The sequence below is a fragment of the Stigmatopora nigra genome, chromosome 1 (assembly GCF_051989575.1).
Source record: "Stigmatopora nigra isolate UIUO_SnigA chromosome 1, RoL_Snig_1.1, whole genome shotgun sequence".
Taxonomy (NCBI): Eukaryota; Metazoa; Chordata; class Actinopteri; order Syngnathiformes; family Syngnathidae; genus Stigmatopora; species Stigmatopora nigra.
The window spans coordinates 23,519,934-23,535,303 of NC_135508.1; the positions used below are offsets into that span (position 1 = coordinate 23,519,934).

Genomic DNA, 15,370 nt, shown 5'->3' on the forward strand with positions numbered 1-15,370 from the left:
TTGGAAAATGAATATTTTACTTTATTATTTTAGGTTTCAATCACGTGAGCAGAAATCTGCCACGATTACATCATTTTTTGACTGACAGAATTTGACAGAAAATATTGAGTTTTTCAAATGTATGTAATACAATTTTCTGAGGTATTGGAGTCAGAACCCAGTATCAGCAGATCGTCAAAATTATGTGACTCAAATTGTGGTCCAAAAACAAATGAAGAGCCATCCCTATTATATTAATATTACTTGGTTGCTTTGTTTACTTTGGAGAATATCGCAAAGAACCCAAAGAACTTAAGGAGTTTTCTTCAGCTTCTTTAGGCCTGGCATCCAAAATGTATTATTGATCAAAAAGTCCAGTATCCTAAGTGATAGCCTTGGCTACGTTCTCGGGAAAACATTCCAAAAGATTTCATGAATCAAGAAAAATATTCATATATATATGAATTATCTAAAAGAGCTAATAGCGGTATACTGGAAAATGGTCTCCAGAATTTCAAAAAAAATATGCAAAAGAAGGAAATAGACACTACAAATATTACAATAAGTGAAATGCAATTTTTTGTAAGCATAAATTCTCCCCGAGCATCAGGTACCCAAAGGGTTAAGCCTCAGAATGCTATATTATATTTGTGGTAGTCAAGAGAAGTGCAGCAAAAAATAAAATTAAAATTAAAGCTTTTAGTGTCATTGTTGCTCATTTTTGAATTAGTATGTATTTTTGACAACTTTTCCAAGAACCGCCTTTTCACTCCTCCATTGCGTTCAACCAAACCACCTCTTACCCCTGTTTGACTCGACCCTCTAATGCCAAAACATAGTCGTATCACTTGAGATTGTCAAGGTGCTGCACAATGAATCAGGCAGTCTTCTTGCTTTGAATGGCTACCTTCTAACAAAACACTGCCATTACAGTACAGAGAAATATGCTGCACAACTGCACTGCACAGGGTGTGTAGTGTTGTGTATGCATGAATCAAAAAAGCCTCAACTCTTTTTCTCCAATAAAAACTGCAGGCAAACAGGAAACTAAAGTTGACATATTTTGTTACCTCTCTAATCTCTTGAGAGATTGCGCTCAGACGTTCATTCTCAGACTGGGTGTTTGTGAGAATGTTGCGAGTTTGGCGTAGCTCGTTCTGCAGTTCAAGGACTCTCTGCTCATAGTAGGCCTCCTTACAGGCCGACTCCTGGATAAGAGATTCCTCCCGGCTCTCCCCATCAGCTGCCACTTTACGGTGGTTGGAGTAGGCTTGTCCAAATGCCTAGAACACAAAATGATCCTCAAAGTTATTACAATGATGAAACCCCCAAAGTTAACAATTTTAACTAAGCAAGAATATGTTGAGTAATCTATTGCTTTGGCTTAGATGTGGCATGGGGCTCACATCACCCTGGAAAAATAATCAGTTTAGCTCCATCTGGGCCGCTTCGTGCATTCCTCCCCATCCCCCAATCCTCATCCCCGCACGTGCACTGCAGTGAGTGAGTAACATGATGGGAAAGCACACAGTAAAAGTAGAGCAATGGGTCTAAAGACTGGGCAATCATGAGAGGCCTGAATTCTAATGCTCTTAAAGCTGTAGGAAGGAGATCATAACAGAGTGAAGGGAAGGTCACTGATTATTTGAATATTATACAGATTAAGAAAAGAGGGCACATATGAGAAACATTGTACCTTCTGTTATGATTAAATCCGCTATTTTGAGCAGGTATACAGTTTTGTGACACATTTTCAACTGATGTGCATTGAAACAGCATGTCTTGTGGTAGTGTGACAAATAAGATTTATATGAAAAGCCACCATCTGACATCCAAAAGGTGTCATTGATACCCAAATAGTTGAGTATGTGGAGGACAGTGCAGGCGGCAGATAGGCCAAGCTGGTAAGAGGGAATAGGGAATGTATTGCTCACAGTAGAATGTAGGTTAGGCATTTTACTCAAGTCATAATCACCTCTCAGATTTAATTCGCTAGACTGTCACCACCAGAGTCGCAATAAAACCTCCATTAAAATCACCTGCGGCCTAAGTCTGACCTTGTTTGCAGCCATTACTGCAGCCCTGCACGTGAATAGTAACTGCCAGATTTGCCACAATTAGATTAAGCTCTAGAATTCTCCCACTCAAACGGTGTACTTTGGCCTCAGGTTAAATTGACCTACTTTTCTGAAGCTACTAGAAGAATGACAATGTGTGCTTCCGGTTTACCGGTTTTCGAGAAATATTTGTGATAATAAACCATTGTTTGGGTCAATTAAGACACCACATTTCCAGTCTCTAATTGGGCCCATTTGAGGCATCCCTGTATGTTTACTGCAGGTAAATTTGTAAGTTTCTGAGACTATGGTTTCGATTCCCCCATGAACCATCAAGAAAATACTTTTACTAAAGAATGTTATACCACTTAATAGGTATTTTTGCAAAATATGAACATTTTAAGTGAGTCATTTTAGTTCCCAATGTAATGACTGACAATGAAACGTGCACAATACATATTCAAGTCGAGTTGCCTCCAACCCTGTGTTTTTTCTATAATTCTTCCAACAGACAGACAAGCCAATGTTGGCAAATACAACCTTCCACCAATGAAAACAATGGATTAGTCTGGGAAAGATCTTGAGAGGAAGAGATTTTCTCCTTAAGTAATGTCGGTCTACCTGGCCTATGCAAACGTTTGTTAAAATAGAGAACTATCAACCATTCCTGCAGCCAAAGAACAGTTCTGAAATCATTACACTTTAGTGTCAATCCTGGCACAAGTAGATAATTCATTGTAATATTACAAAATCCATTTGACAGGATTAATGTAATCACAAACTGAGGGAATGCCAATATTATATTTTGCAGATTGTTTGGGTTAGAAAATTAAACACCAATCATAGGTCTTCCCTTTAAGGTATTTGCACCCTCAGATGAGCCTACTGATTGAATGCCTTTAAATCTAAAAACCCAAGCATGGATTTAGGAGTGTAACTTTGGGATGCCCGCCACCAAGCCTCTAATCTTCCAATTCGCCGTCTACCCAATTTAATATTCATCTTTAGTTTGCCATATGTTGTAGTTTTACAAAGGACATGAGAGCATGGATTATTAATCTCTGGTGATGCTAATTAAAGGCTGGTATTTAGTCATTATAGCAGCGTGTAGTACAGATTGCATGACAGATTTTTTTTTAACTGCAGAAAATATCACTTAGTATGGCACAACTGAGCATACGGTCAGATCCCTCTGCAAAATCTCTGATGTATGATTCCAGCTGAGTGCATACATCATGGGGTTAGGCTAGACACCCTGCCAGGCTAGTCTCTGAACACCAATAACAGGATTGAAGGATATTTTATTAAATGTCTTTGATATAAAGACCCCTGTTTTTAGCGGATGATGTAGACCAGACATAGCCGCGATAATCGAAAAACCATGAAGTAGGATCACCCCTATTATTACTACATTGGAATGGATTGGATTGGATAACTTTATTCATCCCGTATTTGGAAAATGTCATTGTGACAGTAGCAAGACGATGAGGATGCAGATACAGGTTAAGGCATAGTTATAAGTTAGACAGTACATTCGCAAAGGTCGCAGAACAACAAAGCAAAAGCACATAGTAAAAACCAAATCAAAGTATGTAAATGGGATCATTAAGAATCACCAAGTTGTGTACTACCAGTGAAAATAGTTCCTCTCTGCTTAATTCAAATAATTTTAAAAAACTGGTTATTGGAGCTTTTGTCCTATTTGTCAGATTCGAGAGGCAGTTTTCCTGTACAAATATTGCTGTGGTTGTTGTCTTGACATTGTCAAGATGATTACCAAATTTAATGGCAGCGACATCATGAATCTAGTTCCGAGTGGTTGCATGCAGTGTGCTGATATCCTATCGTCATGCCAGCTTCGCGGCTGTATCTACAGCGTAAATCCATCATAATGCTGGTTATTTTTTTTATTCCTTGGAGTGCGGGAGTGTTTGTCCACACGAGAATTTAGTTTTACACCTTGGGAAGATGAGAGTTTTGGGCGGTGGACAACAGCACCCATATCAAGGATTTAGTTGGTAGTTATTTTTTTTCTTTCTTTATTTTTTTTAAAGAATGGAACAAATGGTAGAAATTAAATGTAAGATGTTGCTCCACTTACAAAACCCCCCAGTTCTGGAACCAACTAATTTTCCAAGTAGAGGTACTACTGTACTAATATGGATGCCAATGATATGTTTAACTAAAAAATCCACACATAATATTAATCACACAACCAGACTGTATTCTTTAGTAAAAAATAATTGGGCACAGCAAAGTGTAATGTGAAAGGGCAGGTTGCTATGTCATACATTTCCTTGGTTTGTTAAATTCTACTGCTGCCACATGTCACTTGATAGCTCAGCAACAATTAAGGTTGCTACAACATCGATAGTTGAATCTTTTAATAAAAAAAGAATGCCTATTGTTGATTGAAAACATGTTGGCACAAGGTCAGCACATAGCTGTTATTTCAGATGACCTTCCAGTGTTTTAAATTGCAATATATAACACCATGACGACCTGCAGACAATAATTTAAAAGGCAAAATGCTCGTGAAGTTGAGGCTGGAAGGCAATGCTGAGGAAAAAAAAGAATCGAAGCACATAAAGCCAAACATAATGTAAAATAAATAGTAATACTAAAACTTTGACATTGTGATATAAACACTTTTATTGCTTATAATTGTATAAGTCTTAATTTGTATTTTAATGTATTTTTGCCATGTAGTATTACAATGTAGGACGCAACGAGGTAATATAGTAAGAACTCAAAATCACGGATTCCTGTCAATATGGCCATGCTGTATTTTAATATCTGCCAGTAGACAGCATTGGGGAGGTTCTCTTTGGTTATCTTACGAGAGCAACTACTGCAACCAACCCTACATTTATACTCTCCCTTTCCCAGAGAAATGAGTGCACATGTAATGAAAATGGCCGAATTTTGAAAGAAAAAGTTCATTTTCATTTGTCATTTCACCACAGACTTATTGAAGCAAGATTATGCTTCAATGATGCCACAAGGGCAAAATGAAACAAGCCCTGAAGATGTAAAACTGTGATATCACGATACACATGACCAGACTATCGGACTTGAGCTCCTGCTATTTAGTCTTTTTTGAAACATTCCTTAACTATGAAGTGAAGGGATGTGGGTAGTGAAGAACAATATAATATTTTCCAAAATCCGTTGATGCATTTAGCTGCAGAGGCCACTGGGTACTATAGCGAGTTTTCAGAAAGTGAAAAGACACCGAATGTGGCTGCAGTGTGGAGAAAAAACAGGAAGTGAGGGGGGGGGGGAAAGACGTAATGGAATCTCATCATGCCTCGTGAATCACAGCTCACGTGGACTTAGAGTTTGCCATGAGAAACAGGAATGCCGTCTTCACTCCTCCTTCCTGTGTTTACATATTCCCTTCTGGTTCACTAATCACTCATTAACATTGCTACAAGATGTCTTGCATTTCTTGATTACGCTACAGACCATCACCTTTTCACAAAACAGTTCTTGTGTGGACATTTGGTCAAAAGAATGGCTGTATTACTAAAACACATCTACGATCCAATGCTGCAGGACTAGCCCGTAATACGCACACGAGCAGATTATTATTTTGGGGACAGCAGTGAAGAATGCATAATCACGTCATGTTCAGTAGTGTGACAGCAGAGGTTAACTCAATTTGCAGCCAGTTACTGATTAGTGCATGCAATGGAAACACAAATGACACATCTCTAATGAGTAATTGAAAAGCTAACGATTGCTTTAAAGTTTACTCTTCAGGGGTCATCTGTAGAGATTAACCAGCCACTGGTTTGAAATCCCACTCTCTTCCACGCACCCTGGTTACAGTGTCAAGTTTAAGTTTGGAAATTCGAGGTTTTGCTCATTGTCAATGGTGACTCTAGAAAATTCACGTACAAAGCTTGTGAAACAATATCGAGGGAAGTAACGGGGATGAAGGTTGAAGTATTAGCCGCTCCATGGCACTGTGCCACTGTGAATTATTGCACGGATTGGAAATGTGGCATTATAAATAGCAAACGTTTGCCCATCTGTCAGCCTTACTGCCACACCGAGTGTCACACCTTTGTCAGGGACTAATTGTTCTCATCACTGGCACACTACCCTGAAATTCAAAATGAAGCTGCAGAGAATATATTAAAATTAAGAGGATTTACACCACAATACAGCCATTATGAACAATATTTAGGTTGTAATGCAATAGTTGGAATATAACATAATAAGAAAAGGTACATTTTGAGAGCAATACAAGTGGTCAAAGACCAAAATGAAACTCAGCTTTAATATAAAAGCTTTGTAATCTTAATGATTGTCGATTCACAATGAAGAAGGTGCTCTAGTCAATATTTCTTCAGATAAATCAGCATTTTAACAAAATCAAGAGACACCAGAGAGAACGCAGACTCCTTTTGTCTATTGTCTTCTTTGCGTTATTGTTCCATTCGAATTTGGGGTGTACAAATTTGCAATGCAAAACTGCCTTATCTTCCGGTGTTCATGCTGTTGGATTAGAAGGCCTAGGTCCACACATCGACACCCCGGGCAAAATGGTGGTCGCCCTGGCTGCTATGCTAATTACAGTGACATAACAGATGGTTCTTTTAGGTCTCCGCTCAAACAGCATGTGCTTGTCGATAATGCTTTGTCAACCAGCAAAGCACATTTCTGGTACTTCTCCAAATTAAGATTTGCTTAAAATGTACTTCATGTTTTATTCAATCTGGCCATGCCATATTTCATCTAAGTAGCTGAGTTAAATTATCTGCTTGCATTCTTTTGGGTATGTTCTGCTCTTGCTCCAAGGCATACGTGGAGTGATTGCCTCCTTTACTGGGATTAACATCATTTTTGTGGACATTCTTTCAAATAAGTGATGTTTCAGTCAGGTTCACATTAGGATATTTTTGATAAATAATAATGGTTGGTGACCAGCCAGTCCCATGGCACAAGGAGACAAAACAACCATCCACGCTCACACTCATACCTAGGGACAATTTAGACTGTGTCCAATGAGCCTATCATGCATGTCTTTGCAATGTGTGGGGAAACCGGAGGCAGGCCCATGGAAAACATGAAAGGTCCACACAGGTGGGCCGACTTGGATTTGAACCGAGGACTCCAGAGCTCAAGGCCAAAGCACTAACCACTCATCCCCAGGCCACTTGATAAAACATATTTTATATTTTTACAAAAGAGCATTTAAGCAAATTCTTAAAAATAGCAAACATATTTATAGGATGTTTTTCCATTGAAAAATCTAACTTCCTTGCACGATTGGTGTGTTTACTTGGGTTTTTTTAATGCTTCAAAAAATGTAATTTGAAGGCTCAAAAATTTCTTCAGATGTGAAATTGAGTTTGAATAGTTGTCAAGGATGATTAGCATAATGTGAATCTCTCACCAAAAGTCACAGGATTAGATTTTCGACTGACTCCATCAACAATAAAGAGCCTGTTGTGTTTGTGCTATATTCAAAGTTCACATCAAATCACTGGTGTATTCAAAATCCCCCAAAAAATGAGAAATCATAGGCGCTATTCGAAGCGGCTGCTAGTTGCAGTAGCTCCCTAAATCCTCACTAATATTCTGTGTTTTTACAGCTTTTTACATCTTTTTTATCCTTTATTTTTACGTTTTTACGCAAAACCAGACCCATGTCTCTGAAAAGAAAGGAAGGCACTAGAGGGGAAGTGGTGGAAAGTGATTAGAGTGTATGGTGAGAATTGCTGGTCTTTCATTTTACAGTAAAATTGAGGAAAAGAACACCCAAAGTAAAGGGGCAACAATTTTAAATTTCATCATTTAAAAAATGATTTAAAAAAAAATCTAAGCGGCTTCAAACTGGGGCTATAAACAAAGATGACTTCACAGCAGAACCGCATGTGGTCATTTCCCTCTTATCCTTTTTAAGATATCCGCCCTATTGTGAGCCATGTTTCCTTTGCTTCCCAATTCAGCTAGCTTCCCTTCACTAAAAACAGGATGGAGATAAGGATGACTAAATTAAAAAGGAGGATTTGACAGGGAAAAAAAAGATTGACTACCTATTTAAATTTCTTTTTTTCAATTGTATATAGTACAATACTGAATGTAATAAAGGTGGTAGTATAGTAACATGAAACAATTTTTGCAGTGAATAAAAAAACTGAATTTTCAGATATCGAACATTTGCTTTAGGTATAATTTGGATTTAGTCCCATAAAAAATTAAGTTTGAAATAGGTTTACCCACATACCAGGCATAGGTGTATTTATCTGTTAAGGCATTGCATCAGCACAAATGTTAATTATATGACCTAAGCTGAACTTGTACAGCAGCCTGAAGAAAATTTAACTATTGTAATATTAATTCATTCATTTATTTTCTGAACCGCTTTATCCTCACTAGAGTTACTGGGGGTGCTGGAGCCTATACCAGTTGACTTAAGGTCAGAGGCGGGAGGACACCAGAAATGAGATGAGATGAGGTGAGAGATAAAAAAAAAGCTCATGTCACACAATATATCTAGCAAGGATAGCATCTTGTCCGAAGCTTAACTAAAACAACAATTTGAAAGGTCTTTTTCCAATTCTGTCGGACATCTCTTGAAGTAGTAGGACAGTGGAGGGGACCAGCAGTCCCTCTTTCAAAGGAGTACCAGTCAAAGCTTGACAAGGTTCCTCCTTGCTCCTGACTGGACGGAATCTGCCCAGAATGTGTGGGCCTGGCAGATGCCCAGTTTCCTCTAAACCCTGCATAGTGGTGGGGATTCATCCTCTTATTTCCGGGGGAGAGAGGATTTGACCCATTATTTAGGGCCATTTAGAAAAGATTATGCCTCAACTTGCAGTCGAGAATGGATAAAACGGATGGTCATAAAAATTTATATAATGCTCAAAGTTTTAGTTCTTCCCAGGTTTATGAATTGAAAGCTTTGAACAAACAGAAAGGATTTTTTTCTATTTTCTTTTTTGCCATAAGGTAAAAGAAACGTCAATATGGTCGATCATAAGCACCCCTTTGACATGAAAGGCCTCATACATTTCCACTTTAAGATTTAATACATGAATTTTGAGCGGCATGATTTTTTCTGCCACTATGAAAGCTGATGTATCATCAATTACATCAAAATGATGTAACTTTTTGACAAATTATATTTGAAATTTTCGCATCTTTTTTTGTCCTCATGAACCAGTAAAGGCTCAAAATTTAAAGATTTGATGTCAATTATTTAGAGTTTGGGAATTAAAACGATACATTGTGTTTGAGTGTTCTTTAGTAACCAGACTCATCATAAGCACTGAAAGACTAGCCTGTATGGAGGATAAAACTACCATTTATTTGACATTCACAATCTTGTGATCCTTTGATATTTTGTGGTCCACATTTGACAGATAAAATGCACGGCGGGATTTTAAAAAGTATTTTTTTAAACTGAAAAAAAGAAGTGTTGTTTCATCTTGAAATGCTAAAGTGTGTGTTTTGCACCCTGCTGTATTGATTAACCATTGCAAACCTTTTACCACAAGTGTGGAAAAGAATCCATCTTAACACCAAGCCTGACATTTCAAATATGACGACCGTTGTGCGGTCCATTCACACAGCTGTCAGTACATAGATGTCATGGCAACGACCATATGTGCAGTTCAATCATTCAATAGGATGAGAAAGTGTCTCTAAACATTTGACCTCAGGTGTACACGCTCAGCTTCAGCCGCGGCGACCCGCTGGATTTGAATTCCAAACGCAGGGCCCCCGTGCATCCGGCGTGACGAGCATATATTTATGGATCTTAAAAACATGTGAATCTCATGTGAATATCTTTTAGACAAATCCCTCCTCCTTAGCTGGCTGCAGTAGTGCTCAGGCAAACTGCACGCAAGAGCAAGGAGCATTCGGTTTAAGCTTGATCCCAGAGAAGTTTCCTAGCTTTCTTGACTTAAAGGACATAGAGTGAACAAACAAAGCACGGAAACAGCACGCTGATTGTTTTAGAGGAAAGGCATATGATAGGGTCAAAACTTATTGTCAAGCGATCTACCACTAGTACCTTGACAATCGACTGGTAGATCGAGATCAAAGTGTTGAGCTCTAACGCTGTAAATGCTGAACAATATTTAGGGTATGAAGGTCTAGTTAGATTCCACAGTGCGCAGCTGTTGCCATGTTGACTTAAGGGACACATGGCCTGAAACAGCCTTTGTAACTACACTAAATAGGTTTGTAATTACACTAAATAGGTATGCAAATACCTGAAAAACTGGCAGCCTCCAAAGCTAAGCCATGGAAACAACCCAGTTGACTAAAAACTGTTACACGAGCTGCAGCTTTCCTCACTCGTGCTTTAGTAATTGAAGGTGTGGCACATGATGTCATCAATGACTAGCTTAAGGATAAGAATATCAACGACAGCTGAGGGAACATAAGCCTTCTACCTAACTATATAGCGTAGACAAGAATAAGGTCATTAGTTCTGTCACCTGACTGTTTGTGGTAGCACCAGAAAGTAGGAGCAGATGGTACTTTGGCCAAATTGTGCTAACACTGTCGTGCTCCCAGTGAATTATGTGCAAATAGCAGTCCACGTGTTAAGGTTCTTTTTAGATTTTCTTTATTCCTTAGCCTGAAAGGATGTCCACATAACAGGAAACAAACATAATGGATTGCGCCCGGTCCCTGGAGAGATTCAAATAATAGGAGAGACAATGACATGGTAGAAAGCAAATGAGAGATTGGGAAACCCAGCTGAGTGACAGGATGCCAGATGGCACACAATGCCATTGATTAACAATATAAAAACATCTTATCTTTTTAACAATAATACAAATGGAGGAAAACTATTATGTCCATCTAACATACCGAAACATTCACACAACAGCACCTTCTGTGGAAGCACTATGGCCACTTACGATCAGATATAGAATTGTGTTGTTACTAAGCAACACCAGACCACAAAATTCCTCTATCACACTGCCTGGAGAGAGGTGAGAACATGTGGGTGGAAATATCAGCAATCCACCCAACAGTAAATAAGAATGCAAGAATTGACATTGGGAAAATTGATTTTTTTCATTCCAGTCGGATTGAGAACTATACACAAGAGTTAATCAAACCTCCATCTCCATCAATGTAATTGGAAATTTTAACATTCAGATAACAACAGTTTCATATATGACCAAAGACCTGAACATCTCATTTGTTTTGTTAGGGGAAACTTACAAATTACTCCAGAAAAAAAATATTCTGCTACCAGTAATAGGAACGAGTATAAATGTATCTTGAGTTATAAAGCAATCAACATTGAACTGAGCCTTATCAACGCCAATGGTCCTTCAATAAGCAGTATATGGTAAATCCAGAGGGACAAAAGACGACCACGTTTGTATTTCATTTGTATTTCATTGTATTCTGCAGAGAAAGAACATGGCTCCATTTGTCCATGGGTCATGTTAGTCTGACATAAAATGGCCACTTTTGAGAGAAAGAATACTATTACATGTGGAGAACACTGAATTTTGGCTGAATTTCTTTTTAGATATAGATTAGCCCTACACAAAATTAGCTTTTTCCATAGGAGTCATTTGAACTTTAGCCACTTCTAGCATTGTTTTACACATTTTTCACCCATTTGAATAATAACCATAACTTGAGTATAAATCTGTAGATGACCTTGATCGCTGACTGTTTCTGAGCAAATCTGTCCATTAACACATAGACCAAATTATAAAACCAGTGATCATAATGCACTGTTTGTTTTAGTCAACTAATTTGATTATCTTCTGGCAGCTTTCACATGGCAGCTTTCATGAGGTGTCTCCAAACTGGTTCTTAATGGCTCCAGTGGGTGCAGGTTTTTGTGTCGACCAATTCACCACAGACAGTTTAACCATTTGGGTTTTTACTAAAAATAGCAGCACCTGACTGCGAATGTGACAGGGTGAACTTCACCCTGTCACACGAACAAATGATTATACTTCTAAGACAGCAGATTGGTCAAAATGTGTCGACTAGTGTGGTTGGAATGAAATCCCGCACCTATTGTAGCCCTATCCCTATATGGAATAGTTTAGAGTTTCCTGAGTTGGGTGATGCACCACAGACCTTTTGCTTTTGCAAAACTAAAAGACTTGGGCTTGTTGTGACTTCATTCTGTTGCTATGAGAGTAGTTAGTCGAGTGGACGGTGAGATTTTGTAAACGTAAACTACTAAATCAGGGGTGGGTAAACTATTCCACGAAGAGCCACAGTGGGGGTTGCAGGTTTGCATTCCAACCCATAACGAGGACACATTTTCACCAATCTGGTGTCCCACAAGTGCAATCAATGGCTTGCAGTGAGGTGCTTCTTTTTCTCTGCAGAAATCTCATTTGTTAGTGTCTTTGTTGGATTGATTGCCGCAAAAACCTGCACCCACAGCGTCCTCCAAGGACCGGTTTGCCCACCCCTGTACTAAATAATCAAATCAAAACAGGCTTCAATAGGACATTGAAATGGGAAAACTATATGATTGCAAAGACCAGTCATGTTATTCAGTTATTTCACCATCACAAATATTCCCCAAAAACAGACAGGAGAGCTCAAATCTCTTTAAAAAATAAAATAAAAATCTAGGCCTGGTTGCCAGAAAAATGAAAACTAAAGAATTCAAAAGCTAACCGAACGATTCTCACAACTAGGAACAATAAAAACTGGAAGGTGACAGGCTGAATCTATACGATATAATAGTTGTCTCTTTTACGGCCTAGTTGGCTGTGCAGTGACAGCAGATGCCACAGTATGCATATGCAGGATATGAGTAACCAAAAACTAGCGAGTCTGGACTAAAGATCACCCCGCAAACCCACTCCATGTCTATCATATCCATAAAGTAGAAATTCTCCATGTCCACAGTCTAACGACAATCGACAAAACAATTGGTCACAGTGAAGGAGAAGGGTGGGAGTTACTGTAGCCAATGTAGAGAACAGGCATTTCCTTTATGCCTCTCGAACTAAACTTCAACTGTCACATTCTTTCCATTCCCCTTGGAGTGGAACATATCTGCTTTCGCCTCTTCTGAGCGGGAAGTTTTCAAAATTCAAATTCACTCCGCCCCCTTATAAGAGAAACTTACCATTCATGTCAGTGTCACTTTTTAGACCATCATGGCAATGCAAACGTTAATCATTTTGAATAGAATTGGACAAGGACAATTATTACATTTACAAAAATCCTATTATTTTTAAACTAGTTTGGTATAAAAAATACATCTTAACCCGCTTCCATTTAAGAGTAGATAGACGAATACAGTTTTTGTACAACCCGGATAGTGAGGTCAAAAAGAGGAGCGATAAATTAATGAAGGCTGGAGAATAACAAGGGCCTGAGCACAGGGGGGTTAGGTGTAGAGCAGCCCACCCTCATCTTGACCTTGCAGCATACGTGAGTGAGAATTATTTGATAGTGGAAAATATTTCAGATACACTGGCTATATGTTAAAAACAAATACTAATCTAACAAAAGCTATAATCCAGAATCTTGGCTTGCCAAGATTGAATCTTTGTCTTTGAAGAACACTAACAAATAAGTGTACACTACATATGTATTTAATGTTCATGTGCCATCTCTTTGGATGGCACGGCGCCAAGTGGTGAGCGTGTCGTCCTCACGGTGAGGGATCTGGGTTCAAATCCAGATCGGTCCACCTGTGTGGAGTCTGCATGTTCTTCCAGGGCCTGTGTGGGTTTTCTCTGGGTAATCTGGTTTCCTCACACATTCCAAAGACATCCATGGTAGGCTGATTGTACACTCTAAATTGCTCCTAGGTATGGGTGAGTGTGTGCATGGGTGCCCCCGAGTGTCCCTTGGCCCGAAGTCAGCTGGGATAGGCTCCAGCACCCCCGCGACCCTGGTGAGGATAACGCGGTTCAAAAATTAAGATGGGATGAGGTTACCTCTTTGAGCAGGTCGAGCTCTTGCCTTACACCTTCAAACTCAATCTCCAGCTCGTCGTACTGCTGTTTCAGCTGCTGTTTCTCCTCCAATACCGCCAACCCATACTCTGCTGCTTGGATCTTCTCGTTGGTGGTTTCACCCAGTTCCCGAGCCAGACGTTGAATCTCGGCCCGCATCCATTCCGGACCGGCCTGGAGCAACACCAAGGCGTCGTTGTAGCCATGATCTCCCACGGACATTTTCGTGACGGATGACGAGGCTTCAACCAGCTGGTCTCAGAAAAGAAGGATGCGCTGTCTGTTCAGGGGTTGTGTCCTTGAAGAACGGGAGGGTGCTTAAATTCGTCTGTATTTGAATTGCATGGTGGCTATGTTAGCTTTTTTTCGTTGCTGCTGTAGCGTCTTTGGTCATGAAGATGACTCTGTTCAAACCCCACTCAGGAATGCCTCATCGTCTGGGGTTTTCCTCGCCCCTTCGCCGGCTTGTCCCTGCCGTAGCGCAGAAGTGGGCGTGTACTAATTATGACGATGGTTAGAGGAAACCGCAGTTCTGTTTGTTGCTTTCATAAGAAAAGTCGCAAACGCATACTATGTCATAATTCGTTGTATTTTAGAAAATATGTTGTTAATTATTAGATTGTAATTATTTAAAGACTTTATAAATATATAATCAGCAAAATTTATCAGGAAAGAAACAACATACATACAAATCTTTATTATACTTGAAAGGCAAAGTCAATCAACTTCCGGTGCTGTCATGCAACGCGTAGCTACTTCAATGAAACAGCTGAGCGCGCTATCTGAGAGCCTCATCCAGTCAAGCGCTGCAGGCAGTGCTGTGTTCTGGGAAATGTAGTACGTTTGTGGGCAAATTAAAGGTGCTATTGCAATGAATAGACAACATTTCCCATGACTCTTTTCGCGTTTGCTTATGTGGAACCCGGAAATGTTGATGGCCCCGCTTATTGACATGCAACATGCAATTAAACCGCCGCGAAACACCATAAGGTTGCTTGCCGCCATCTGTTGGAGAAAAATATGCAAATATTGAAAACGCAATGTGGAAACGCCACTTTGTGCGGGTTGGGCATGTGCTGTACAAACGTTACCACGACGGAAATAATTTATTACTCATTCAAGTTTGTTGCAAAGGTCAAAATAATTTAATAGAGCAATTTAATGTGATGTTGATGTATGCTTATTTCTAGTCAGCTATGCTCCTCACTACAAGGCGAAATGTTTTCTAATGAAGATAGTGAAATATTGAGCATAGGCCCATGGGCTAATTAGATGTGGCAGATCTGCTGTAAACGAATGAAAGTTATGCATTCAATAAATACGCAAATTAAGGATACCCCCTTATTTAAGCATTAAAATACAATTAATGAGGAAAAAATACAGGAGTACTGGATTCTG

General features: G+C 39.2%; 1 protein-coding gene across 2 annotated transcripts in view; it reads right to left on the reverse strand.

The window, feature by feature from the left end:
• The window catches only part of bicd2a (BICD cargo adaptor 2a), a 31,013-nt gene extending 16,562 nt beyond the window's left edge, over window positions 1–14,451 (reverse strand). For both annotated transcript variants that reach the window (XM_077718978.1, XM_077718890.1), the window contains exons 1-2: window positions 13,955–14,451; window positions 1,050–1,262 (exon numbers count right to left, since the gene is read on the reverse strand). In XM_077718978.1, coding sequence (XP_077575104.1) covers window positions 1,050–1,262; window positions 13,955–14,194 — 453 coding nt within the window. In that variant the 5' untranslated portion in view covers window positions 14,195–14,451. The remainder of the gene's footprint in view (window positions 1–1,049; window positions 1,263–13,954) is intronic.
• Window positions 14,452–15,370: the final 919 nt, after the last annotated feature.